This window comes from Musca vetustissima, unplaced genomic scaffold (assembly GCF_032173495.1).
Source record: "Musca vetustissima isolate MV318-11 ecotype Yass unplaced genomic scaffold, APGP_CSIRO_Mvet_v1 utg14086, whole genome shotgun sequence".
NCBI classification, from domain to species: Eukaryota; Metazoa; Arthropoda; class Insecta; order Diptera; family Muscidae; genus Musca; species Musca vetustissima.
The window spans coordinates 424,114-450,966 of record NW_026887531.1 but is presented as its reverse complement, the minus strand read 5'-3'; the positions used below and the strand labels follow the sequence as shown (position 1 = coordinate 450,966).

At 34.9% G+C, this 26,853-nt stretch overlaps 5 protein-coding genes across 5 annotated transcripts; 2 read left to right on the top strand and 3 right to left on the bottom strand.

The window, feature by feature from the left end:
* Positions 1–2,804: 2,804 nt before the first annotated feature.
* LOC133335090 (adenylyl cyclase-associated protein 1) lies at positions 2,805–6,041 on the top strand. The gene is made up of 5 exons (XM_061543395.1): positions 2,805–3,152; positions 3,223–3,418; positions 4,834–5,197; positions 5,287–5,813; positions 5,876–6,041. Exons 1-5 carry the CDS (start codon positions 3,034–3,036, stop codon positions 5,957–5,959), a joined length of 1,290 nt encoding a protein of 429 aa, XP_061399379.1. The 5' UTR covers positions 2,805–3,033; the 3' UTR covers positions 5,960–6,041.
* A 2,577-nt stretch (positions 6,042–8,618) lies between these two features.
* Positions 8,619–9,286, bottom strand: LOC133335078 (vacuolar protein sorting-associated protein 29). The gene is made up of 2 exons (XM_061543383.1): positions 9,184–9,286; positions 8,619–9,111 (listed from the first exon to the last, which is right to left on the bottom strand). Exons 1-2 carry the CDS (start codon positions 9,252–9,254, stop codon positions 8,634–8,636), a joined length of 549 nt encoding a protein of 182 aa, XP_061399367.1. The 5' UTR covers positions 9,255–9,286; the 3' UTR covers positions 8,619–8,633.
* A 447-nt stretch (positions 9,287–9,733) lies between these two features.
* LOC133335110 (general transcription factor IIH subunit 3) lies at positions 9,734–11,647 on the top strand. Its single transcript, XM_061543416.1, has 6 exons — positions 9,734–9,761; positions 9,822–10,002; positions 10,062–10,257; positions 10,323–10,704; positions 10,771–10,807; positions 11,429–11,647. The coding sequence occupies exons 1-6, from the start codon at positions 9,734–9,736 to the stop codon at positions 11,487–11,489; spliced, it is 885 nt and encodes a 294-aa protein (XP_061399400.1). The 3' UTR covers positions 11,490–11,647.
* Positions 11,516–13,614, bottom strand: LOC133335088 (5-methylcytosine rRNA methyltransferase NSUN4). The gene is made up of 3 exons (XM_061543392.1): positions 13,359–13,614; positions 12,327–12,869; positions 11,516–12,250 (listed from the first exon to the last, which is right to left on the bottom strand). The coding sequence occupies exons 1-3, from the start codon at positions 13,606–13,608 to the stop codon at positions 11,538–11,540; spliced, it is 1,506 nt and encodes a 501-aa protein (XP_061399376.1). The 5' UTR covers positions 13,609–13,614; the 3' UTR covers positions 11,516–11,537.
* A 1,844-nt stretch (positions 13,615–15,458) lies between these two features.
* Positions 15,459–24,374, bottom strand: LOC133335109 (putative inorganic phosphate cotransporter). The gene is made up of 5 exons (XM_061543414.1): positions 24,313–24,374; positions 16,942–17,180; positions 16,089–16,878; positions 15,737–16,023; positions 15,459–15,665 (listed from the first exon to the last, which is right to left on the bottom strand). Exons 1-5 carry the CDS (start codon positions 24,350–24,352, stop codon positions 15,459–15,461), a joined length of 1,563 nt encoding a protein of 520 aa, XP_061399398.1. The 5' UTR covers positions 24,353–24,374.
* Positions 24,375–26,853: the final 2,479 nt, after the last annotated feature.

The following is a 26,853-nucleotide window of genomic DNA, read 5'->3' as shown; positions in this document are numbered from 1 at the left end:
TATTTTCAAGTCAAAAACAACCAGCCTTATTCTGGATGTCAATTCCACGTGAATTTACTCGCTCAGTGAATTTTTTCGCATTCTCGCCTTCGCCTTATTCTGAATGAAATTCGAAAGCCAAAAAATCCGCTTTTGCAGCAAATTGCATAAAAGCAATAAACAGCCGTTTCACATTTTCAAACTCTAATTTATTTTCTTTTTATTACAAAGCAGTATTGATATTTCAAGTAACAATTAAAAAAATCAATAAGGAAAATATCATGGCATAATTATACAATCGATAATTCGATTCCGCATCTCGAATTTTTTGCTTCTGCCTATTTATTCAGAATAAGGCGAGAATGTAAAAGTGAAAAATGTTCTACAAGTGAGATCTCTCCCTGGCGAATATCCAGAATAAGAGGCTGAATATTTCCCCATTTAATCCGATCGCCTTCCGGCATATGTAAAAGCTTATTGACCAACCTACGTATGTGTTACCAAAAAAAAAAAAAAAATAAAAGTGAGAAGCTTTATTCGTTTATTTTTATCCATAATAATTACTACTGAGAAAGAAAAAAGTCACAGTAGAACAACAGACCATTAATGTTTGTAACAACAACAACGAAAGCAGCGGATACAAGTGAAGAAGCCGTAATTACACACAGACACTCACAAACATTTAAATATATCTATATAAAATTGTATATTTTGTTTATGTATGAAGTGAAGAAAAAACATTGTCATCAATTGAATGTATTTGTATTATATATTTTGTTTTTATATTGAAACAAACAGACAGACACACATATTTGTAATGAATCAGCCAGCCAGTCAGCCACCCAGTGACATGGTTGTTGTACAAGTGTTGTAGGTAGTAGTGGCGTTTTCAAAAAGTTTTTTTACTCTTTTTTTTTTTGAAATGAACAAGATTTGGTTTTTGTTTTCAGTATTGCTATCGTTCGGTCGGTCGTCATCGTTGTCATTGCGGCTTAAAAAGCGTCGTGTACATTTCACTTCAAAAAAGAAATATTATTCATATTTCTTTTTTTAATTAATTGTAAAGTTCGGTCTTGTACTGAAAAGAGTAGTGTTTTTCTATTCCATCGTTATTTCTATTTCCTAAATGCAGTTGTGTATTCTAATTCAAAATTTACTTTTATCATCATCTAGTCGGTGTTAATGGGTCAAACACTTAGTTCTTGCTATGGCAGAACTTTAATTATTCACGACATAAAGAATTGCAATAATCCAGGTAAAACAACAAAAAAAAAAACACACACAACAACATCTCGCTATCGCTCTTGAATTAGAAATTGTGAAAGTTTGTTACCGCAAAGTGTGGTGGATTATTATTTCACAAAAGAATAAGAAGAACTAATTGAAAAGAATCTGAGATTAAAAAACCATAATTTCTATTTGAATTTTGTGGTGTGGTGGTTTAAATGTTATATTCAAATGGACTTTTAATAAGATTTTGTTTTTAAAAGATTGAAGATTTAAGTTTTCTGTTTGTGACCTTGATGATACACGATGATTTTCCTCACAACTTTTGTTTGTTTATTTTCTTTTCCACCAATTGTTGTCAGGTGTTTTGTTTCAGCTGATTTTCTACGAAGCAGTTTCTTAAGCAACAACAAATTTTAAAGTGGCCTATTATTTTATGATATTCTCCTCCGTCCTTCAAATCATGCACACGATAAATTTGAAAGAAAAATTTGTACTTTCATAATTTTTATTGGAGTTTTTCACTTTTAAGCGGCTCATCAGGCAAATTTGGCTATGTGGTTTTTCCATAATTTTTAATTTTTTTTTCTGGAGAGACAGATCCTCATACAAAATGTTTTTATTTCGCCTCCAAATAGCATCAAACTAGTCTTAAACATTCCTTATTGCCTTTTTTCATGGCATGGTGAATTGATAACCAGAATAAGGCTGACTATATTCCCTTCAGTTCTTGAGCTCGTCTATAAAGATTGATTTCAGCACGTCAATAAAGACCCCCTTCTCGTCTTGCCATTCGCTGGCTGAAAGATTTTCACCATTTGTGTAATAAATTCAAATATTTTAGTAAATTGTAAAACGGGAAAGAAGGAAAGGTTCTAAATTGAAAGCTATTGAAATACCGTGAAATCGTCTATAAATAAATTTTCATTTTATTAACTCCTAAAGATCAGTATTTTCGTACTTTACACCGAAATATATTTTTCATACATTTCCTGCTTTGTTTTATTTTATATAAACAAATTTTAATTCATATAAAATAAATGTTCCTGAATAAACGTTATTATTAAAACATTATGTGAATATTTATTATGTTAAGACTTTGTATATCGTTATAGATTTTTTATTTATATATAAATACGCAAATATATATATATATATTTAAATTACAATAATAATATTGTATATGTATTTATTATTCCAGCATGTATTATAACAAACACACACATTTAAAAATCAAGCGTTTTATTATTGTTATATTCCCCCGTTCAATCTTTTCAAACTGCACATTGTTTTCAATAAAATTATGTTTCAAATTTCATTCCCTTTCTATTTCAAACAAAATGATACTTTATTTTACTAATTTTATTATATTATTATTCCTCCTCCTTCAAAATAGATTGTGATCCCTCGCTAAAACCCTCAGTTGCTGAAAATCTTGAGACATTGGTCAATCGTTTGGAGAAGCTAGTTGAACGCCTAGAACGTTCTATAAGTGCTCGTGAATTAGATATTGCCAATCGTACCTTTGATACTGTACAGAAGCGTGCAAGTTTAACAACAACCGAGTCGTTGTGTGTCGCCACTCTTCCCGAGGAAACCAATTCCAGTGTAGATTTACAAACGGAAAAACTAAATCAGCGGATTGGACGCATCGAAGAATCGTTGAGTCGCATTAACGAACGTCACAGCCTTAGCAGTAATAGTGATAGTCAACAACAACAACAAGAGGACCAGGACCAGGAGCGCAACGGTAGCCTTGAAAATATACCCACGGTATTAGACGATTTCTCATCTCTGCCACCACCACCGCCGCCACTAGAACTCAGCATGAGTGTTTTGGGTTATCAGGATATTATCAATGGACCATTGAGCCAATATTTGGCATTGTCAGCCAAAATTGGCGGCGATGTTGCCAAGCATGCTGATTTTGTTAAAAAGGCTTTTGAGTAAGTTTTTTTTGTTTTGATTTATTAAACAATTTGAGAACTTTTATAATTTTGGTTTATGGTTTTTTAGTGCCCAATTGCAATATGTCACCTTGGCCACACAATGCTCCAAGCCCGATCAAAACAAACAAATGGAATTGTTGAAACCAACATCAGATCAAATTACAGCTATTCAGGATTTCCGTGAAAAGAATCGTGCCTCACCATTCTTCAATCATTTGTCAGCCATTAGTGAAAGTATCCCGGCTTTGGGTTGGGTTTGTGTGGTAAGTTAAATATAAAATACAACTTTTTTATGAAAAATATCCTACAAATCAGGAACGTAAACAGGATTACATTTCGGGAGACCCGCTAGTACAAAAATCGCTGTTGTAAACATAAATTTACTGTGAAAAAATTTCATTTCCTCTGGCCAAGTCGCTGCTACAAATATTAAAGAAATCATACATATAGGCTTTTATAGGCTTTGGTTATAAAGAACTCTAAAAAATTGGTTAAGACTGAATCCTCAACCACAGACGTTCATCAAGTCTCAGATCTATGAAAATGTTCCCATTAGGAAGTTTTTGTCTATATCAACTGGCTCTAACTAGAATAAAAAATTCATCCTTCTTTTTATCCAGAAAAAACTATTATTAATTTTGGTTTTCCGCTTGCAACTCATCGAAATTATCACTTTCGACCCTATAAAGTATATATATTCTTGATCGGCGTAAAATTCTATGACGATTTAGCAGTGCTCGTCCCTCTGTCTGTTATAATCATTCTAGCCTCTGAACGAATTGAGATAGATCGCCAAAATTTAGCATAGAGTCCTCTTTTGTTTGTAGGCAGGTCAAGTTCGAAGATGGGCTATATCGGTCCACTTTTAGGCATACATCCCATATAAGGGTACCCACTGAAATTTTGTATATTGAGTTCTTATTGGGTACCAAATTTCTCCACTATAAATTATAAATATATAACCCCCATATAACGGTACCTCCCCCCCTTTTTCAGTTTTTGGGGTGGTTTCACCGCATTTTTCGCCCGAATTGGCTGTAATTTAGTACTTTGAGTTCTTATTGGGTAGCGAATCTCTCCACAAAATGTATAAATATAGGTCCATTTTTTCGGGTAGGCTTCATGTGAGGGTACCCCCAATTTTCAGTATTTTGGGGTTCTTGAGCGCGTTTTTCAACCGAATTTGATTAAATTGTGTAAATTTGGTTCTTATTGGGTAAAAAATCTCTACACAAAAAATTAAAAATGTAGGTCCATTTTTTCGGGTAGCCCCCATATGAGGGTATCTCCAATTTTAAGTATTATGGAGGGTTTTGACCGGATTTTTAGCTCGAATTCGTTGTTATTTAGTACTTTGAGCTCTTATTGGGTAGCAAATTTCTCCACAAAAAAATATAAATATAGATCCATTCTTTCGGGTAGCCCCCATATATTTTGGGGTTATTGAGCACGCTTTTCAGCTGAATTCGCTGAAATTTGTAATCATTCTAGCTTCAGTCATCTTTGTAATCGGCCCGCATTTAGGCCTATCCTCCATATAATGATTCATTTTTCCTCCACAGTTTTTGGTATAGTTCATATAAACCAGTTCCTATAAATTATTCATTTTGAATTTGTAATATTTTCCAATTTTGTTGTTATTAATTTCAAACCCCGAATTATTTCATTTTGTTTGCAGTCTCCCACACCCGGTCCCCATGTCAAGGAAATGAACGATGCCGGTCAATTCTATACCAATCGTGTATTGAAAGAATGGAAGGAAAAGGATGCCACACATGTTGAATGGGCTCGTGCTTGGGTTCAAACTCTAACAGAATTGCAACAATATATTAAACAAAATCATACTACTGGTTTAGTATGGTCTGGCAAGGGTGCCGCACCTGCATCGGGTGCTGTTCCACCACCACCACCCATGGGTGGTTGTCCTCCCCCACCACCTCCACCAACATTTGACATGTCCAATATGTCATTGGAGGGTGGTTCGGCAGATGAACGTAGCGCCTTGTTTGCGGAAATCAATCAAGGAGAGAATATCACCAAAAGTACGATTATTTTTCAAAAAAAAAAAAAAAAAATATATATATATATATACATCTTTAAAAATTATACATTTTTTTTGTTACTTCCACAGATTTGAAAAAGGTCACTGCTGATATGCAGACACACAAAAATCCCACTCTACGCACCGGGCCAGCACCCTTCAAAGCACCCACAACTCAATTAGGTTCGGTTTCTTCTAAGGGCCCCGTCGTTGAGGTGGCCAAACCTCCAGTATTCACCCGTGATGGCAAGAAATGGTTGATTGAATATCAAAAGAACAATCCCAATTTAATTGTTGAGAACGCTGAAATGAACAATGTTGTCTATGTGTTCAGATCGGAAGGTTCCACATTGACCGTTAAGGGCAAAGTAAACAATATTGTCTTTGATTCCTGCAAAAAATGTTCTCTACTCTTTGATTCGGTTGTGGCCTCCGTGGAGTTTGTCAACTGTCAATCGGTACAGATGCAGGTGTTGGGTAATGTGCCTACAATTTCGATTGATAAAACCGATGGATGTCAAATGTATTTGTCCAAGGATTCATTGGGCGTTGAAATTGTTAGCTCTAAATCTTCCGAAATGAATGTTATGTTGCCTGTCGATGATAATGGAGATTATGTAAGTTCTATTATTTCTATTTTACAATGAACTATTTATTAACATTATGCCTTTATTTTCAGACGGAATTGCCTTTGCCTGAACAGTTTAAGACCACCATTAGTGGCAAGACCTTGAAGACTGTTTGTGTTGATAGCCTTGGTTAAACAATCCACGCATCTGTCATTTGCCAGTTATGCATCTATTGCACATGTGCACCACCACCATGCCCCAAGAAAACAAAAACAACAACATCATATTCATCACCCAGAAGATGGCGTATTTATACTAACGTCTCTGAAACCAGAAGAGTTGCCAATAAATCAAAACAAAATAAAAAAACATTTGCTAAAACATATAATCATTATTATTGCATAAGAAATATAAAATACTAAAACAAACAAATCACTTTTGATAGCAACAAGAAATCTTTTAAAAAAATATTTATTCTAAAATTAATAATAATAATAAAATAAAAAAATTAAAGAAACAAAAAGTTCTACAACACACAATAAACTCTTTTGTAGTTTTGTCCGTTCTTTCGACTGTGGTCCAAAAGAAAAGTCATTAAGTATTTCAACCAATTTTAAATAATATTTTTTTTTGTTTTTTTTATATTATTTATTTAGTCTTTATTTTCTTGTATTATTAAATTTTAATTCTTTTTTACTCTAATATAAATAATATATTTTATTTGTATTTTTGTTTTGTTTAATTTTCATTATTTTTTTGGCAAATAAAAATAGTAACTCAAAAGTATAAATTCGGAATTTAAACTTTGAGCTTTTTTCCGAAGCGTTAGAAATTTTATTCGAAACATTATACATGGGAATTCTTCTCATGTTTTACATCAAAGGAAAAACTGTGTAACAGGCTCAATTTCAATTAAATATTTGAACAAGTCAAGATTAAAATTTTTAACATATTCTTCGGATATCTGTGTGAGTATAGTTTATATAGAGGATACCTACATTGTATAATTATATTAGATAGCATATAGTTCAGAGATATTGTGTCATGCCTTCCTAGTGGTCGGTGTCTCGGTTAAAGATATTTTGTAGCATTTCCAGTAGTTTGTTCTACGACGCGCAATGGACGATTATTTGCGTTAGGGATTTCTCAAAATATTTTGTTATACAGATCTTTGTGCAGATTGATCTGCAAGAGCTGCAATTGGGTGCAGATGTTGAATAATAGAGTTGCCGCTTTAGGATTTTCTTGAGTACCAAACATGTTAAAAACACACAATAGGCGTGGATTTATAAAATAAGTGGTTTTCAAGGACCTCAATAGGCGTGGATTAATAAAAGAAGGGGGTTTCAAGGACCTCAATAGGCGTGTATTTATAAAAGGGGTTTTCAAGGACATCAATAGGCGTGGATTAATAAAAGAATGGGTTTTCAAGGACATCAATAGGCGTGGATTAATAAAAGAAGGGGTTTTCAAGGACCTCAATAGGCGTGGATTAATAAAAGAAGGGGTTTTCAAGGACCTCAATAGGCGTGGATTAATAAAAGAAGGGATTTTCAAGGACATCAATAGGCGTGGATTAATAAAAGAAGGGGTTTTCAAGGACCTCAATAGGCGTGGATTAATAAAAGAAGGGATTTTCAAGGACATCAATAGGCGTGGATTAATAAAAGAAGGGGTTTTCAAGGACCTCAATAGGCGTGGATTAATAAAAGAAGGTGTTTTCAAGGACCTCAATAGGCGTGGATTAATACAAGAAGGGGTTTTCAAGGACCTCAATAGGCGTGGATTAATAAAAGAAGGGGTTTTCAAGGACCTCAATAGGCGTGGATTAATAAAAGAAGGGGTTTTCAAGGACCTCAATAGGCGTGGATTAATAAAAGAAGGGGTTTTCAAGGACATCAATAGGCGTGGATTAATAAAAGAAGGGGTTTTCAAGGACCTCAATAGGCGTGGATTAATAAAAGAAGGGGTTTTCAAGGACATCAAAAGGCGTGGATTAATAAAAGAAGGGGTTTTCAAGGACCTCAATAGGCGTGGATTAATAAAAGAAGGGGTTTTCAAGGACCTCAATAGGCGTGGATTAATAAAAAAGGGGTTTCCAAGGATACCTCCAGCTCATCTTTCAGAAGACCTTCAGCTCACAGTCAGCAGACTTTTATTGCCGCAGATTATGACGTTGATCCCATTATAGGAGGTTTCCCTTACAAACTGTAAGTATTGATGGCGACCTCGTCCGCTGAAAAATGATCTGCCGGCATCAGTTTTGTCAATGATAATTACTCATTGATCATTTAGGTTGATTCATGATTTGTCGTCTCATTGCGTTTTGGTGTTCGACCTTTGTCTTACCGGTGGAAGACTTTTCTCTTCTTAGTTGCTACTAGGAAACATAAGATTGAACTGCCTGCTTTCTTTTTGCGCAGCTACTACTCACGAAATGTGGTTTTGAGTACTAGACAGGTGGGCGGTCATTTCTAATTCGTCTTCACATTATCCGAGATGTATACTTCGGATGACTTCAGAAGTCCGATAAGTAATCGGAGGAGAACAGTCCCTTTACCAAATAAAAAGTCTCGAATTTTATTTTACATAGTTTGCAACTATATTAGAACTTTATTATTAAAAAATACTATTTATAATTATTATTATTATAATTATTAAATACATATGTATATTATAAACGTATTCACATCATACAGATACATAATTGTATATCCAAATGCTGTATTATACAACGTGTCATACAGAGCGAGCAGCAGTTAAAAACAAAACATATCTATTCCGTTAATTTTGTTATACTTTAAACTCCTTATACCATCGAACCTTTTTGCTCCCATCAAACTCCTCCTCTTCCGCCTCGTTGTCATTTCACATTTTCTTATATTCGATACGTTCAACTTTAACCTCATCGCCGATCAGTTGATAGACATATGTTACAACAGTTGAACTTTGTATGTCCATGAGAACAAATGATGGTATTACATTTGTGTCCAACGGATTAAAAGCACCAGTGGCTGAACCGGGATTAATGTAAAACTTATTACCATGTTCGTAGGCTTCAAATTTGTACGTATGCCCGGTTATAAGTATATCAACGTCGAGCTGACGTTGCACCAATGCCAAAGCCTCGGGATCTCCGCGAGGAACAACTTGATGGCCATGACACAGACCAATACGAAACTGGCCAACGGTAACAACTTTTTGTTCGGGATATGAAAGATTATCATCAAAATCGCCACGTACTATGTGCACATCATTGGCCAGTGTTTTCAGATAGTCATGGGACTCTTTGGTGCATAGATTGCCAGTAACCAGAATATGATGTATGCGACCGGGTACAAGTAGTCTGAAAAGTAAAAACAATATTGAGTCAATCAGGCAGGAAGTGTATGGGATGGGATGGGGAAGTAATACAAACTTTTTAAATTTAGCTGGCAAACTACTGCAGCGATAGGGTATGTGTAAATCGCCCAAAACTAAAACCAACATTTTCAAATTTGGCGAGGTTTAGGAATGTTTTTATGGTATTTAAAGTTGTAAATATTTCTATTTATCTGTGTGAAAAAACGCCCAGAAGTTACAGATTTGTTGTTTTTTTATCAAAGTCAGCTAGGGTTCTAACGATCGTTAATGTTCTGTATTAGGGATGTGTAGGCTGAAAGGGAAGATGAGGAACAGATGCGATTGACATCAACATAAATTGTTTTGCTAAAACGAGGACCAAAGCCAATTGGATAAGGTCACCCATGGTACAATAGGTCACCTAAAAGGCGAAAAACAAATATCTTCATATATATTAAATTATAGCAACTTTTTAGAGCTTATAACATCAACAGCTGTTCTGGCACAACTATCTTGTTATAGGCCTCCCATTCGTTGGCAGGTGGAACGTTTTTCAATTTTTTCACGTCCGACGTCGTTTGAGTCTTGGCAGAACGACGACGTTAAGCAAGCGAATAGAGAGGAAAATGGAAAAGCCGGCTGCTGAAAATGATGGTTTGTTTAATAATTAATTAAATAAATCATTAATAATAACAATTAAATACGTATTTCCAGATAGTGGAAGCGTTAGCCTATTGGTTATTGTTTTGGACACAAATCCCTCCCAACGTATAGTGCGCCAAAATCCAGACAATCTATCACAATGTTTGGATGCAACAGTGGCATTTGGAAATGCTCATCTAATGCAAAAGGCACAAAATAAATTAGCCGTGATATCCTGTCATCATCATGCAACGTAAGTTATAAAAATTCGAAACTTTAAATGGTTATTTAAATCAAAACATTTGCTTTCAGAGATTTCCTGTATCCCATGCCTGTGAAGCAATTGGAAGTTCGCCAAGTTGATGGTCAATATGAAGTTTTCAGTTTGGTGGAGAAAACCGTAAAGCAACGGCTCAGTCATATCATTACAAATGCCCCGAAAATAACCCAACCCAATGAGAGTCTTTTGGCGGGAAGTATGTCAATGGCTTTGTGTTATGTGGCCAGGGTAAAATGTGGTTAAGAAGTATTTAGATTTTTAAGGTATTTAAGTATTTATCTTAATTATTACAGATGCAACGAAATGCCCAACCTGGTGTGAAAATTAATTCCCGCATATTGGTATTGACGGGTAGCAATGAATGTGCTTCCCAATATATGACCTATATGAATGTTTTCTTTACCGCACAAAAGCTCGGCATTGTTATTGATGTTTGTGCCCTGGATAAGTCCTTAAGTTTGCTGCAACAGGGTTGTGACATTACTGGTGGTCAATATTTACGTCTAACCCAGCTGGATGGTTTATTACAGTATTTGTTATGGGTATTTCTGCCAGATCCTAAAACAAGACAAATGCTTGTTTTGCCGCCACCCACAAAAGTCGATTATAGAGCTGCATGTTTTTGTCATCGGGAAATGATTGATATTGGTTATGTTTGTTCGGTGTGTTTATCAAGTAAGTTGGGATGATAATCATGATTATATCTACAAATTGCTGAATTAATTTACTGTCCTCTTTCAGTATTCTGTAAATTTAGTCCCATATGTACCACATGCCAGTAAGTATTTTTGACATTTGTTTAGATTAGAAATAGCCGGGATTGTAGTGGAATATTTATATAGGATACTTCAGAACCCTCATATATATGGTTTTCAAAAAAGAAGTGTTATATTTGACTATTGCTTCAGGAACACTGCTCGATTTGTAGTGAACTGTAGTGGCCAAGGGTAGTTCTGAACTTTGTTCTAAATATGGCGCTTTTCAACAAGGTGTGTTGGTTTGAGTTGTCAGTTATTTCGGTAGCTGTTACATTTGAAGCTTTAACGCTTAGATATCTGATAATTAAACCATTGCTAAAAACAATTATCTAAAGACAAAATTTTTTGAATGCTAAAATTTTATCCAGCATTTATTTCTTTGTGGAGAGAGTTGATTTTTGGGGTATAATGTAAACCTTTTGAATTATGCTACCACGAAAATCCCGACTGATGTTCTAATCTCATATCTATTGGTTTGTTTCTGTACTGCAAGAATCTAATTTTTACTATTTTTCCGATATCGTAAAGAAAACATTTTTATGGTATTAAAAATTAGTAGATTCTTGAATACGATAACATACCATATTTATTTTCTAAATAAATCGTGTAAAGTAATAATTTAATTTTTTTTTCATTTCCAGTACTGTCTTCAAAGTACCTGGTCCCTTGCCACCCAAACCCAAGAAAAAGAAGAAAGTGTAAATTCAAACTCATCACTCTCAACACTCTTTTTAATTAACAATTGAAGTTTTATTCAGTTCTTGTGATTTTACTAAAATACATTGGTCCAAAATTTGCTGGCAAATATGGCAAAACCATTTGTCCATATTTAAGACTTTTTGGATATTCAAAACGATAAATATCACTAAACAGCTGTGTTATATAACTTAAATCTTTAACCACAAATGTGAGGCCGTCTTCGTTGAAGGCCTTCTGCAAGGCCATGTGGACAACACCATCATTTTGTACCGGTGACAGTGAACAGGTGGAATACATTAAACTACCACCTGGCTTTAGAAGGCGTAAACAATTTGCCAATATGCCTGCCTGCAGCTCGGGTATTCTAAGCCTTTCTTTGACACGTGTTGGCTTGAAAATGTTATTATCATTTTCCATTAGAGAATGTCGATCATTTGTACATGGCACATCCACTAATATCTTATCATAACTACCATAATCATCCAGATTGCGGGCATCACATTGATTCAATACCAGACGTTGTTGGCCCAGCCAACGTTCATCAAAATCAAACAAATACTCCTTCATAACTTTACGTATACGATTAACACGCGATTCCATAACATCATTACACACCAATTGTTCGGGATATAAAGTTTGAAGCATTAGCAGTGATTTTCCTCCCGGAGCTGCACAGGCATCTAGGACCCGTTCCCCGGGTTTGACATTTAACAATAGAGGTGGTAGAATTGAAGCACCATCCATGAGATAATGGGACAAGACACCTGCAAGGAAGATATCCAAAAGTGGTAAGTTCAAAAATTTCAATTTTTGTTTCTCAATAAAAAATATGCCAGCTACCTGTTAAACATTTATTTGGTGGCCGAAACTCAGAACAATTTCCCATTTCATATGTATACAAGGCTAGATTTTCGGGAAATACAAAATCTTGTTCCAATTCAAATTGTAATGGAAAATCGGCATTGGTTTGATAGTATTTATAATGATCTGATTCGGGTATCCAATCTTCCATGCCTTTGATACTTGAGGCGGGTATAAAATCATATAGAGCCCCGGTACCATGATCCGGATCTACAATACGTGAATGATCAATGCTGACAGAAGCTTGTGTTATATTTCTTAGGGGCGTTTCTTTGTTTTGTTCCGCAGAAGATTCTGATTCTGAGGCCGCTGCTGTTGAGTTGTATTCGAGGGTTTCTGGTACTTGTATTTCCAGAGCATTTTCAGGGTACAGCGAATGTATTTCTTTATCTTTTTGTTTCTTTGCAAAGGCATCCATTTTATTTTCGACTTGAGAATTTTGATTTCTATTATTGTCCAGCTGTTGTGTTCCACTTTGCCTTTCCTTGGCCAATTCAACCAAAGCTTTGACATTTATTGCTCCTGAAGAAGAGAAAAAAATATATCACTTAATTAAGAAATGTAATTGGTAATGTAAAACAAACGAATAGGGAATGTTTCTGGTGAAAAATAAGAAATCTACATTTGAAGCAAGAGCAAGATTAATTTAGAAGCTCTATTCAGATCGTTAGATTAAAATAGGGGAAGAAGTCTATTTAAGAGCCAGGTCGTGGATCGTTTTGAAAGGTTTACCATAGCTAGTCCTTGACCCTTCTATTTTTATGAGAAAATAGAAGGGCCCGTGCGGAACTTTGTAGGCCAATAACTCCGGAAAAAAAGATTTCCTCAAGAAAAAAAGTATATTAGTATATTAGGGTGTCAATCACTACATATGGTAAAAATCCGCGCCCAGACTTTAAACTGACTTAAGCCGGAGCTTCCGCATCCAGTCTACTCCACTATTCCAATGGACTTTTCTTTAGAATTGTTAATAGCTAGCACTTGGTCAAAATCCAGATTTCATCAACACACCATCCATTTCCATACGACTGCAGGTCTTCTCATTGTCTCCAAAATTATTAACCATGGCAATGTATTTGTTTTCAGTCAACAATGCCGCTCTTATATTTCTCCATCGTACCCCAAATACAGAACCATAGAAATCATCGAAATTTTCCAATGCTCGGTCGGTGTTGTTTTTCTTTTTCTGTTGTATTGACCATCGGGTTTTGCCACCTTTCCATCGGTGTGGCACCAGAAGTAGATTGCGGGCTTTTAACATTTTCCAAAATCCGGTGTTTTCTATTTCAAATAAATTTTATGTTTAGTTTAGCGTTTTATAACAAATGCATGCATGCTCTCTGAGATGGGAACAGCTGTTGTTTGTTTTGATTGTGCTTAGGCCGTTAGTCAGCTGTGTCATGAGTGTGCGTGTGTGTGCGAGGCGTAGCCATATTATTGATGTTTAATGAAGTGTTTAGTCGATGAAGTATCGTAAAGTAATGGCTATTTGAGGGCGGGAAAATTAGAGTTCTGAAAAGTAGTTACATAGAGTAGTATAGTTAGAAATTAAATTGAAATTGGCCTTAATGGCTTCAAATTATAGTTTTTGGAATAAATAAATAAAAGAATAAAGCCTTATTCTGGACTTCAATTCGCAGTGAATTTGTTCGCTCTTCCCTATAAAGTTATACTGAACCAGAAATCGCAGCGGGTTTTTTTTCGCATTTTCACTTTCTCCTTATTCTGAATCAAGTTCGAAAGCAAAAAATCCGCTTTGGGGAAAAATTAGTTATTCTGGATTACAGGGAGTGGGAGAATGTGATGACATTTTGTGCGAAATTTTTTGGTAATAAATTTAAAGAGCTGACTTCAAAAATATATGTATTAAATATTTTTATGAAAAATATATTCATAATACATATTCTATCACGATATTAACTCAAGAACAAGAAATAAAATGCAATTGGAAATCCTATTAATACCGATGCATGCTCCACCATATCATAAAATAATTGGCCAGTTTAAGAATTTGCGGAGATAAAATATCGTTTTTTACAATGAAAACACTTAATTCAAACTTTTCAATTGTAAAAATCTGTGGATGTGTCTTTTGTGTACTGTTTCTATATGAAAAAGTTGCCAGATAAAAACAAAATGTAACATGTGTTCATAACAGAGATGGACGTTTTAAAACATTCAACTGTTTTCTGTTTATACCGCGCTTTTTGTGCAAGGCTAAAAACTTTCCGAACTGCCCTTGTACAATCCAGAAGGGTGTTATGTGGCTGTTGGGATGTTTCCTTCATCTGTGACTACACAATTCACGCCCCTCAAATATATATTTACTGGGTTTGCTTGAAAATGTTGCCATTAGAGTATCTTTTGATTAACATAAGCTATGTCTTATATCAATTATCGGAAACTTGATCTTAAAATTCCAGTCTTTTCGCTCAGCCAATAATGACGGTACCAAATTTAGTAATTTGGTACATAGTACCAAACAAGTTTTATTTCAGCCCAACCCCATCCATACCTATGAACAAGATTCTAGCTATCCGATAAAATTTAGTACGTTTCGTACACTTATAGTACAAATTTTCATATCTTAGGTTAGGTTACAGAAAACACGACCTGTTATTTAACGGTCATTTCATTTGTAGTCCTATTCTGATCACTAGCATATTCCAGGGGACTAGGCTCCTCGATACACCCTACCTTGTATTATTGCGAGAAAGTTTGTAGGGTTATATTTTTGTTTATTTTACATTTATTTATATTTAATAGAACTTAAAATAAGTACATATATTTAAAATTAGACTCATTTGGTTTTTGATTTGTTTGTGTTGTTTTCTTTTTTAAGTACGAAGGCGGCAGGTTTTTTATCTATTTTCCTTTTATGTTGTAAATATAATTACATATATATAAATTAATATTGGAGGTAGTATACTAGGCCTAACCTTAGTTAACAGCATTTTGTTTGGATAGTATAAAAAAATAAATTGTCCATAAAATACTTTAAGAATCTCATTTTTTCGTTTTCTTTTTTTACAATTAAGCTGAGTAACTTGTATATGTTGTCATGATAGAATATAACATCAACAAATTTCATCCTGGTTGGGGTCCATGCATTTAAGCTGTTGTGCCATTCGATGGTTTTCCACCATTCAATGGTGTACTTTCATCGGTGACGGCGGGCTTTTCAGGGTCATTTGTTTTTTGTGCTGTCTTATTCCAGGGTTGTTCTTCACCCGAACCAAAAATGGTGTAAATCACAAATTCAATGGAGAACAGGGCAATGGTTACAAAGAATATAATACGCCAGGCTCCAATGTTTTGCTATATAGAAAAAAATTAAATTATATTATTATTTTTTTTTTTCAAATATGTATGTAGTATTTATGACTTACATTTCCCTTGGTAATATAACCCACAAACAGTGGTACAATAATACCAGGCAACGTGGCCACGGTGTTAGTCAAAGCCACCAAGGTACCAGCATAATTGGGAGCAATATCAATGTGATTTGAAAGGAAGCCGGAGAACATGCCACCCATGGCAACAATGCCCACGGTCATGACCACCACAGCAGCAGTGTGTTTGCAGCCAATATAGCAGAGGATCAACAAGCAAATACCAGGAATGATGGTACAGATGCTGGTGGCAGTTTTACGGGCAATTGTGGTGTTGATTTTTTCTGCAAATAAAAACCAAAATAATTTTTAATATTTTAAGAATTTTATACAGAAGATAAACACTTACGTTTGGCCTTAAGACTATCCAAGGATTTGCCCAAAATCATACTGAAAATCAACATGGGGAAATAGGGCAGAGCACTGGCCACAGCATTACTGGAGACATTGAAGGCCAACACCTGTTTCATGTAGAATGGAATTTCAATCAGGAACATGTACCAGCCCCAGTTGTTGCAGCAATGAGCCACCAAAATTGCCCAGAATGGCACCGAGGTAAACACTTTCTTCCATGGCACTGGTGGATGTTCTTCCTTGGCACCGTGTTGCTGATCACTGCCCAATGACGATGTAATCATTTGCCTCTCTTCGGGGCTAATGAATCTTTGTTTATTGGGATTATCCTGCACCAAAATAGTCCAGAGCAGCATCCAAACGCAGCTAAGGCCACCCATAACATAGAAAACGGATTCCCAACCCAAACCGGCAGAGAGCACACCGGCCAATAGAATAGAGATTGCAGTGCCGAATGATGTTCCCACATAGATAATGGTCGACATGACTGAACGTTCATTTGGTGGAGCCCAGGCAGCAATCATACAATGCATAGCTGGGAAAGTGGCACCACCACCAACACCCTCCAAGACGCGCATAGCAATAAGACCGGCATAATGAAGCTCCGTTAAAACGGGGGTCAAGAGGGTGCACACAACATTAATGCCCACCGAGAACAACATCACCCATTTGGCGGAGAAATTTTCAGCAATTCGAGCACCGGGTATTTGTGAGACCAAATAACCCCAGAAGTAACAGCTGAGAAGGGTGCCCTGCAAGGGTTCACTCCATACAAATGGACCGTCCTAAAAAAGAAACAAAAACTTTAATAAAATGTCTTAAATGAAAAATATTTCATTTATAATTACCGCTGCAGTTGTGGCCGTGGCATTGGCATCAACTCCACCAGGTGGTGAGCAAATTTCCACATCACTTTGTTGGTCGGTTAAATTGGATAATGTTTGTCCACCACCATGTGAACCATGTCCCACCGCTGTATGATTTAACATAGCCACCATGGCAACACTAAGATTTACTTTCAGGCCATAAACAATGGCCATACCAATTGAACCCAACACCGCCAAGACATAACGAGCCGGCACACATTCTGTAAAGGAGAATAAAAAGAAAAAAGAAACATAAAAATTAGAAGCGAATTAAACCATTAATATCATGCCAAAGGGTTGGGTTATGTGTCTCCTCACCCCCATAAAATCTAATGACAGTCCTTTAAATGACTTTCAGGATTTACACGTTCAGCTATTGTTTTATACACGAATTGTGAATTCCATTTGAACTCTTTTTGTAGAGGAATTTATATCTGATTGATAAAAGGTGTTTCCTTTATTGAAATGTAAGGAAATATGACATTCAGAGGGATGGGCAAATACTATTGCAAGTATGTTTTGACCATTAAGTGTGTAGTATTTGGTTTATGAGGTATTGTAATGGGACATTTTGGCTTGGTTTGTTGGGGAAAAAGGACATAAGGGAATTAGAGGCAAGGAATATTTACAGGGGTTAGGGAGGAGGCTAATTATTTACAATATATACATGTAAAGACGCTTTACCCACTACTGATATGTACTATAGACGGTACCGCATATTTGAAGTGCTTTTTTTATTTAATTTCGATGCTTTATCTCCTTAAATTCTAAAAGTGACCAATTATTTCGTCCTTCAAATAATGTACACGATAAATTTGAAAGAAAAAAATATTTTTTGGAATTTTTATTATTGGTTTTTTATATTTTTTTTTTTTTTTTTTGAGTTTTCACTGTTAGGCGGCTCACATGGCAAATTTGGATATTCAGTATATTCAAAATCGTCATAGAATAAATATTGTGTAAATATTTGTCATAAAAATATTTAATACGTACATTTTTGTATTCAGCTCCTTTTAAATTTATTAGCGAAACAATGCGCACAAAATGTCATCCCATTCCCCACTCCCTGTAATCCAAAATAACTAATTTTTCCCCAAAGTGAATTACTTCGCTTTCGAATTTGATTCAAAATAAGGGGAAGTAAAAATGCGAAAAAAATTCGCTGCGAGTTCTGGTTCAGAATAACATTAAAGAGAAGAGCGAACACATTCACGGTGAAATGATGTACAGAATATGGCTGCATAATTAAATTTGGAAACCCCTATCAAATGCTCTGTCATTAAAAGATTTCCATTCAAATATTTATTTTATATTGGACAAAAAATATATACAAAATAAGTGACACCTGTTTATTGTTCAGGATGTAATAATAAACATCTAAACATCTAAAGTAATATTATATTATATTCTATTTTAAAATTGAAAGCTATTTTGGGGTGATGTGACAAATCAGATAGTTTACATGCTATACCGATATGCTACACTTGTTTCCGGTAATAAAAAACATATAATTAATTATTTTGTTTTTTACGATAATTGTGGATTTGTCGATTTTTTTTGTTCATTATAAAATTGAGATGTTTTTGTGGCATTCGAATGTGAAGTACCTTTAAATATTGGACAGAAGTGGTGAATGAGGGAATTTAATTTATTTTATATTTGGGAGCAAAAGATTGACTATCTACCTTATATCTGCCAACCTATTGATGCCTCTCGCTGTGATTCATTTGATAGATGTTCACGTCATTGACGGTAGTGACCTATTTTAATATCTACAAAATTATTATTTTGAGGATTAACATCCAGGTTCTTCAAACCAATCAGCTAATATATATTCCTTTTCACAATAGATCTTACAGATATTAGGTATGTTCGTTTACTCAATAATTGTATGTACCATCAATTCTCGTACATCGGCATTGTCAGACTTACCGAGCTGCTGTTGGCTAGGTCATGTTGTGAGAATGGAAGAAGATGCTCCAGGTCAAAAGGCATATAAAAGCGAACCAGCTGATGGCTCACGCAGAAATGGAAGGCCACGAATCAGGTGGAAAGATGAAGTGGAAAACAACATTGCCGAACATGGTATTTCATATTCGAAAAACTGCGCAAAAGACCGACGCCTGGAAATATTTTTTAAGCTCTGCTTATGGACCGAAAGTTCTGTCACAAGGCAGTTAAGAATGATTTAGCACAAATACGCTAGTACCCTCCGCTTTTCTGTATTTTAAAGAGTAATTCTTTGGGGTTTTAATTGCATTTTATTTTCTTTCTCATCATCCGATAGTACCAAATAGTACCTCCTCCGACCTCTCATTTGAAAATTTAATTTGTTCTATATATATTTTTTCTTTGAACGTTTGATTTTAGTGACCTTCTAAGATTACTTGAAGGATTTTTTTTCGAAAGAATGGGGTACTTGTAGTAGACATTCGTCTTATTATGTCAACTAATATAAAATATTCTAATAAAAAAATATTAAAATATGTTTGCAGACTTTTTAATGACACTGAAAATGACATTAATAATATTCTGGATCTTCCTTAAAAAGTTCGTTAATTTTGTTTCACTTTCGTGACACTTTCCTCCATATAATTTTGAGATCATTTGATCACAAATACACATTTCCCATTTTGTTGGCAAACATCCAAAAATTCTTAATAATTTTTTTTTGAAAAATATATTTATTTAGGAAATTTATTAGCACGTGCTTAGTTATGATTTTTTTCAGCTAACAATCACATCTACATATTATTGTAAATCAAACCACCCCTGGAGATTGAAAATGTTTGGAAATTATAGATATGTGAATTAAAGGGGATATGTCTAATATGGAACTATATTAATAATATCATATAATAAATTTTAAAACTCGACCAATTTCTTTTAAATATTTAGTAAAAATGTTATTCCACATTTAGAAAAAATTATTACCCCCCAACATGAGTACAACAGGTGCATGTTTGGTTTTTATGTCGGACCACCTTTCAATAACATTACTTCCGTATCACATTAAAAAAATATTTATCATATTCGATTAGAGTGCCTTAATGAAATTATTGTTAAGGTTGGTGGTATTCAATCAAACAAAGCAAATTAATCCCTGCGATAACAAAATATGTGGAGATAAAAGGTCTGGGCATCACTACCCTAGGTAGTGGAGAACACATGATTTATCAACAAATGGTCATAATGATTCGCGTGGACAGTATAGTCCAAAATAAAGATAACATATGTATATATGTATATTTAACCTAGAAACACAATTACAAATGTTATTATAATGTTTTTAAAAATAAACTCATGTCTGGTTTTCTGGAACATGGTCGCATATGGACCTAGACAAAATTAAAGAAATATATAGTAATCATTACATGTCTGTGAAAATAATCAATTTTATATAAAAAAATATGTTCGTTTATTCTGCCCGAAATAGCCTTGTGGTTAACCGCAAGTGTTTTTATATTAACTCGAACGGAATTTCTAGTTGAAGTCGGCATATATCGTAATTAATAATTAACTACATATAGGAGCCCCTTTTATAAATCTGAGAAAACGTCATGAAATGTAACCAAGCTCTGGTGCAGAGGAAAATATGAAGGGTGTACAAATACAGAATAATTAAAAGGAAGAGAACAAGATGAGAAAAAAGAAAGAAAAGTTGGGCGAAAATTCCGGCCATGACCTTCAAAATGCATAAAATAGAATCGTTTCGTTGGAAAATGAGGCTTTGACCTTTAAATTCATAAAATCATGTTGGATCCTTATATTGAGAATCTGTTAAACAATTGAGTTTATAGTCTTTTAATTTATAAAAACCATGTGGATCCTTATATTGAGGCTGTCTATGCCATAAAATAGACCTGGCTTGAAAATATTCTATCAGGCTTCAGACGCTTTTTTGTCTTCGACGAACCAAAATGCCAACACACATTAATAATGTTGTGGTTGTAGGCGTTTTATTTTTATACCATAAGGTGAAGTGTATATTAAATTTGTCATTTCGTTTGCAACACCTTGAATATTCATCGAATTAGTTGTAATTTGATATTTTTACTCGCATTGTGTGTCAAATCTTACATTCAAATAATATTGACCTAAGTTTCCGAGTAGCTCCTATATATTCGCTGTAATTCGGAATATTGGGTTCTCACTGTATGGAGCATCTCCATACTAAGAATTATTAATATTGACTCAAATTTCAGGGTAGCCCCCATATAACGGTACCCCCCAATATTAAATATTTTGGGGATTTTTAACACGTCTTTCAACCAAATCGGCTGCAATTTGACATTTTTCATTCTAATTGGATGTCAAATCTCACATCCAAAAAGTATTAATATTGAGCCAAGTTTCAGAGTAGCCCCCATAAAAGGATACACCACAATTTTTGGAATTTTGTGGATTTTCGATACGTTTTTCAACCGAATTGGATATAATTTGGTATTTTTGTATTCTCACAAAAAATATTAACATTGACCCAAATTTCAGGGTAGCCCCCTTATAACGGTACCCGCAATAATCTGAATTTTGGGGATCTTGGACAAAACAAAATTGGCTTAATTATACCCTTCACCACACTATGGTACAGGGTATTATGTCTTTGTGCATATGTTTGTAACAGCAAAAGGAATCGAGATAGACCTATGGTTCCTTTTGAGAATATCCATAGAATCACTTCTGAGCTAATCTATGCATGTCCGTCCAAACGACCATGTATTTTTGTGAAGAAATTACAGGTCGCATTTATTATCCGATTTGAGTGTAATTTGGCCCAAGGACAAACCCTATTGAAATTGGAAAAAACGGTTCAGATATAGCTCCCATATATAGTTTCATCCGATTTTATGTAAATGGTGCACCAAAATCCCAATATTGTTCCGATTGAGACAAAGTTTTACACAGGGTACTGAATTAGGTCCAGATTGATGTAGCGAAGTTTTGTTGGAATCGGTTCAGATTTAGATATAGCACCCATATATAGTTTCGTCCGATTTTATGTAAATGGAGCACCAAAGAGTCAAATTTAGACCGATTGCACAAAATTTTGCATAGCGTACTGAATTAGGTCCAAATTTATGTATGCGAAGTGTCGCTGGAAAAGGTTCAGATTTAGATATATCTTCCATATATATTTTCGTCCGATTTAATGTAAATGTAGCACCATACTGCCAATATTTGTCCGATTGAAACAAATTTTTGCACAGAGTACTAAATTAGGTCCAGATTGATGTATGCGAAGTTTTGTTGGATTCGGTTCAGATTTAGACATAGCTTCCATATATATTTTCCTCCGATTTTTTGTAAATGGAGCATTGACATTCAATTTGTTATAAATTTCAAAGTCCAATCATAACATGAGATTTCTCCTAGCAGTCTTCATTAATTTTAGATATTTTGGGGGTACAAAAAACATCGTTTTTACTTTTTTAAAATCTATTGCAAGAAGGTAATTTTCCTTCCCAGAACTTCAAATTTCAGCCATTGTCTACAATTAAGCCTGTTATCCTGTGATAACCTGAAATTTTAAATATAGCCTCTTCAATTGGATATTTAAGCTATGGCCCTTCCGAATAACATCTCAGGATCAAGATTTATGCCAAAAAATCCAAGAGTTATTGTAGAGTAGCCTGTATACCATCGCCATCTGGGTCATTGGGCCTTAATAATGAGGTTAGATTGCGATATATGGAATACGCTATCGGGTGATGATTAATTAATGTTTATGGTCGCTGTTGGATGATATTTATCTGGTCATCGTTGACTTTTAACAGAATATTTTCCCCATTTAGCTGCACTGGTAATATCAATTTAAAAACAGTCTTAATTTATTATACATCGCCGCAAACCAGACAAAAGTACTATTTTTTTAATGCAAATTTGACTTTCCTGCACAGAAATATTTGCGAATGTTGTTTGTGCAGGTAAGTCAAAACTACTCTAGTAGGGCAGAAATCAGTAAAATTGAAATGTATATCCATTTATATTTATGGATATAAAACTCCTTGTACATTAGAACTTTTTACTGGGTTAACCTACTTTATGAGGATTTATTTGACGTATATGCAAAGGAATTGACAATTGAAACACACTGGGTTAACAAAATCTTGGGATGGTTTCCAAAAAACAAAATTTTTGAGATTGAATTTTTTTTCCGATTATTCTGAAGAAAAATTTCTTGCCAGAGTACCAAAAGTTACGGTTAAAATTTTTCATATGGCGGAGGGTGACTGAAGGATATTTTTATGAAGAATTAATCTATTTACATATGTTCAAAAATCGTCAAGATTTATCCTGTTTTCTTCTTTGCTTCGGATATTTTTATTCCAAACATATCATTGTTGACATACCTACATACGTATGTTCGGAAATCATACAAATTTCGTTGACTAGCTTTTCATTATATTTATTTTAGAATCGAGTTTTTTCAATATAAACCCGATTCCGCCCAAATGGCCATTATTTTTTTTTTTAATTTACAAAAGTAACACTTTTTTGCTTCACTGTTTTATTGCTAAAAAAACGCATATGGAAATAAACAAAAATTGAATAAAATAAACAAATATGTATTCCATACGATTATTTGGGCCATATGCATTCAGTAGATACTGCAACGTATCCGTGCATTTCAATTAGCAATTCGATTCGCCATTCTGCTGGTATTCTAAATGTATTCAACAAAATGGGCTATAACATATTTTAACCATTTTTAACATCAACAACAAAAACATTACACATAACAAATTATGCAAAACGAATTCAATGAATTTCATGAATGATTGACAGTTAAATTAAAAAGATCAGCCGGAATCCTCTGTTGACATCTAAATGACCTTTGTAGAAAATACAATAAAAAACCCGAAGTGTCCAAGCAACCACCTACACACCCATGAACGAAAATGAAGAAGACACATAACTTGATTATGATTGCAAAAAGCATACGCCTTGTTGTCCCGAAAGTCCTACAGGATAAAGGATAAGTGTGCGTGGGGTGTTGTTTTTGTTGTTATGGTGGATTGTGCGTGTATACTTTTACTGATTTCTTATTGGTTTCCCCTCCTGTACTTCTTCTAATGACCTTTAAATATTTGGAAAAGGTCGCACGTGTATTATGACATTTGTCATGTTATTAAGACGTTACAACCGCGGCGAAATTATGAAATTCCATTATAATTTCTTTTAATAAACTCTCTGAAATTATTCAATCCAAAAATAAGTCTTTTCTTCTATCTTTTGTATTTCACTACGAATTTCAAAATGGTATGAGGTTGTTCGCATCACCGTTACTATTTTTTCCATTGTTTTCCTTTTTTGTACTTGGTGTTTAGTTTTTTGGGTTTCACATTCACTTACTTCCTAAAATACTTCCTCTTGCAGGCACTTCCTCCGTCATATTTTCGTTTTTTTTATTATTTATTTTTGTTTTCACACAACAATCACTATTCAAATGTAAATTTCCCTTTCTTTCAATTTATGGCTTTATTTCTAATTTTCTTTTTTTATTATTATTTCACAGCACATAAAATTCTTTTTTGACGTTTTTGGATTTAAATTCTTTTAACGTTATATTTTTTTCTGTTGTGTTTAAATATATCGGCTCTTGCCGTTTCTTTCCGTTGTCGATAGACAACCAGCAACGCTTTACTAACAACTGCTACAGATTTCTGGATAACTTGGCGCTTTTAGTTGTTTACCACTACCAAACAAATCATGCCTCTTTTTATGCTCTTTTACAGAGACGATACTCTTGTTCTCTCTCTTTCAGTTCTGTCAATAACAGTTGTAGGGCAATACAAACCTGCCTAGAAAGCTTTACAAAACCTTTCATGTTTATTAACGGCTTCGTTGCTGTTATCGCTATAAAAAAATAGTGCGTGAGAGCGAGAGAGAAGCAACATGAAAAGTGCGTGAGATTAATTGTTTGTTATGGAACGAACACTTTGCTTATCATTGTTTATGTTGAATGCATCTGTTAGTTCGTTAAATTTGGTTCTGCGTCTTATTTCCAAAACAAAACAATGCATAATGGAGTGTGTATGTATGTGTGTGATGTTTTGGTTTTGTTCTTATTACTGTACTCAGTAAAATGTACTGTGACGTCATATAGAAATGTTTATTCCATTGGGGGGATAGTAGTCTATCGTATCGTCCACGTGCTGCTACTCATCTGTGTAGAAACATGCACAGTGGCATGGAATTGAATTTTATTCAAATTTTGGACATCGTAATAGTTCTTCCAGACAATCCTGTTTCACTCCTTCTGGAGTGCAATTATTAAAATTCACCAAAAAGGTTGGAAAGTCATGCAGTTACAGTTCGGAAAAACAAAAGGACTTCATGCACGCATCTTTGGACAGCTGAGAATATTTCTACGGTAGCCTGAAATGATTGCCCATTCCCAGTTCCCCTTTGGACTTGTTTTATGTGTTCTAAAACACCAGGAATTATTTTTCAGAACCCGTTGTATTCTGCCATGGGTTAATTAATAGCCAAGGGGGAATATATTACGCTACCGGGAGATGATTAATAATATTTATGGCCAGTGTTGACTAGGGTTGATCTAGATAATGCATTCTTTAAACAAGGCGGTAACCGATGAGTAGCCGATTTAATCCAACATTTACATACTGAGCGGGCTTGTGACAGAATATTTGTTTCATAAAACATGTTTCAAGGCGCGTGGGTCTTTTGCGCAGTTCTTCCAATTTGAAATACCATGTTCAGCAATATTATCTTCCACTTGATCTTTCCAGTTCGTGGATCATTCCACGGCGTTATTCACCGTCGACGCAGATCTCTTCCGGAGAATTTTTCTCTCAAACACGCAAAGAGCTGCCTCATCTGCTTGCACAAGTACCCACGATTCAGACCCATATCAGCGTCTTGTAGACTGTGAGTTGGGTCAGGCGATAGGTGACCTTGTTTCTGAAGTGCTTATGTAGACCATAGTAGCATATGTTGGTCAACACTATATCTTAAAAAGATCACACGACAAACTGTCACCTTGTCTGAATCCTCGTTCGGTATTATAATTATCGGTCCTTTCCGACTTTAACTGTTGACCTTGTGCCTGTTAAAGTCATCCTGCATAGTCGTATTAATTTTGCAGAAATGCCGAACACAGACATGGCTTGAAACACCTCTGAACGGATAGGGCTGTCAAATGCGGCTTTATTGTGGACGATAAGTGGAAAATATTGATATGTTTTTCGTGGGTCTTTTCCAGGATTTGGTGCAGAGTGAAAATCTGGTCAATGGTGGATTTTCCAGGTCTGAAGCTGCATTGGTATGGTCCAATAATGTCATTGACCATTGGCTTCAGTGATTGAGACTTATTCTTCTATAGTTGCCACATATCGTCTTGTCTTCTTTTTTGTGCACTGTGTACCGTGCTGAGGTTCCAATCATTGGGCATGCATTCCTCTAGCCAAATTGTATTAATCAGCTGGTGCATGCTCCTGACCAGCATCTCACCACCAGTCTTGAATAGTTTGGCTGGTAACCCGGATTCTGCTGCTTTATTGTTCTTCAGCCGATTAATTGATATTCTGACCTCATGTTGGCTAGGTGGTATACACTCTATACCGTCGTCTATTATTGGTTTTAGGGTATCTTCTTCACCGCCACTATTTGATACCAGAAGCTTTTCAAAATGCTCCTTCCAGATCCTCAGCACGCAGTCTTTATCTGTCACCAGGTTTCCTTCTTCATCTCTACAGGAGGATGCCTGCCAAGTGATCAAGTTGAGCGGAGTAGGCATCTGCTTTGCAGCTTTTCGACATCGAGTTTCCGTGTTGTGTTAGATCGCACCTTTGCTGCTACATTAAGAAGGGTGCGAACCTTGGCTGCCACAAGAATATTTTCCCTTCCGATTTTTGCATTAAAACCTCCTAG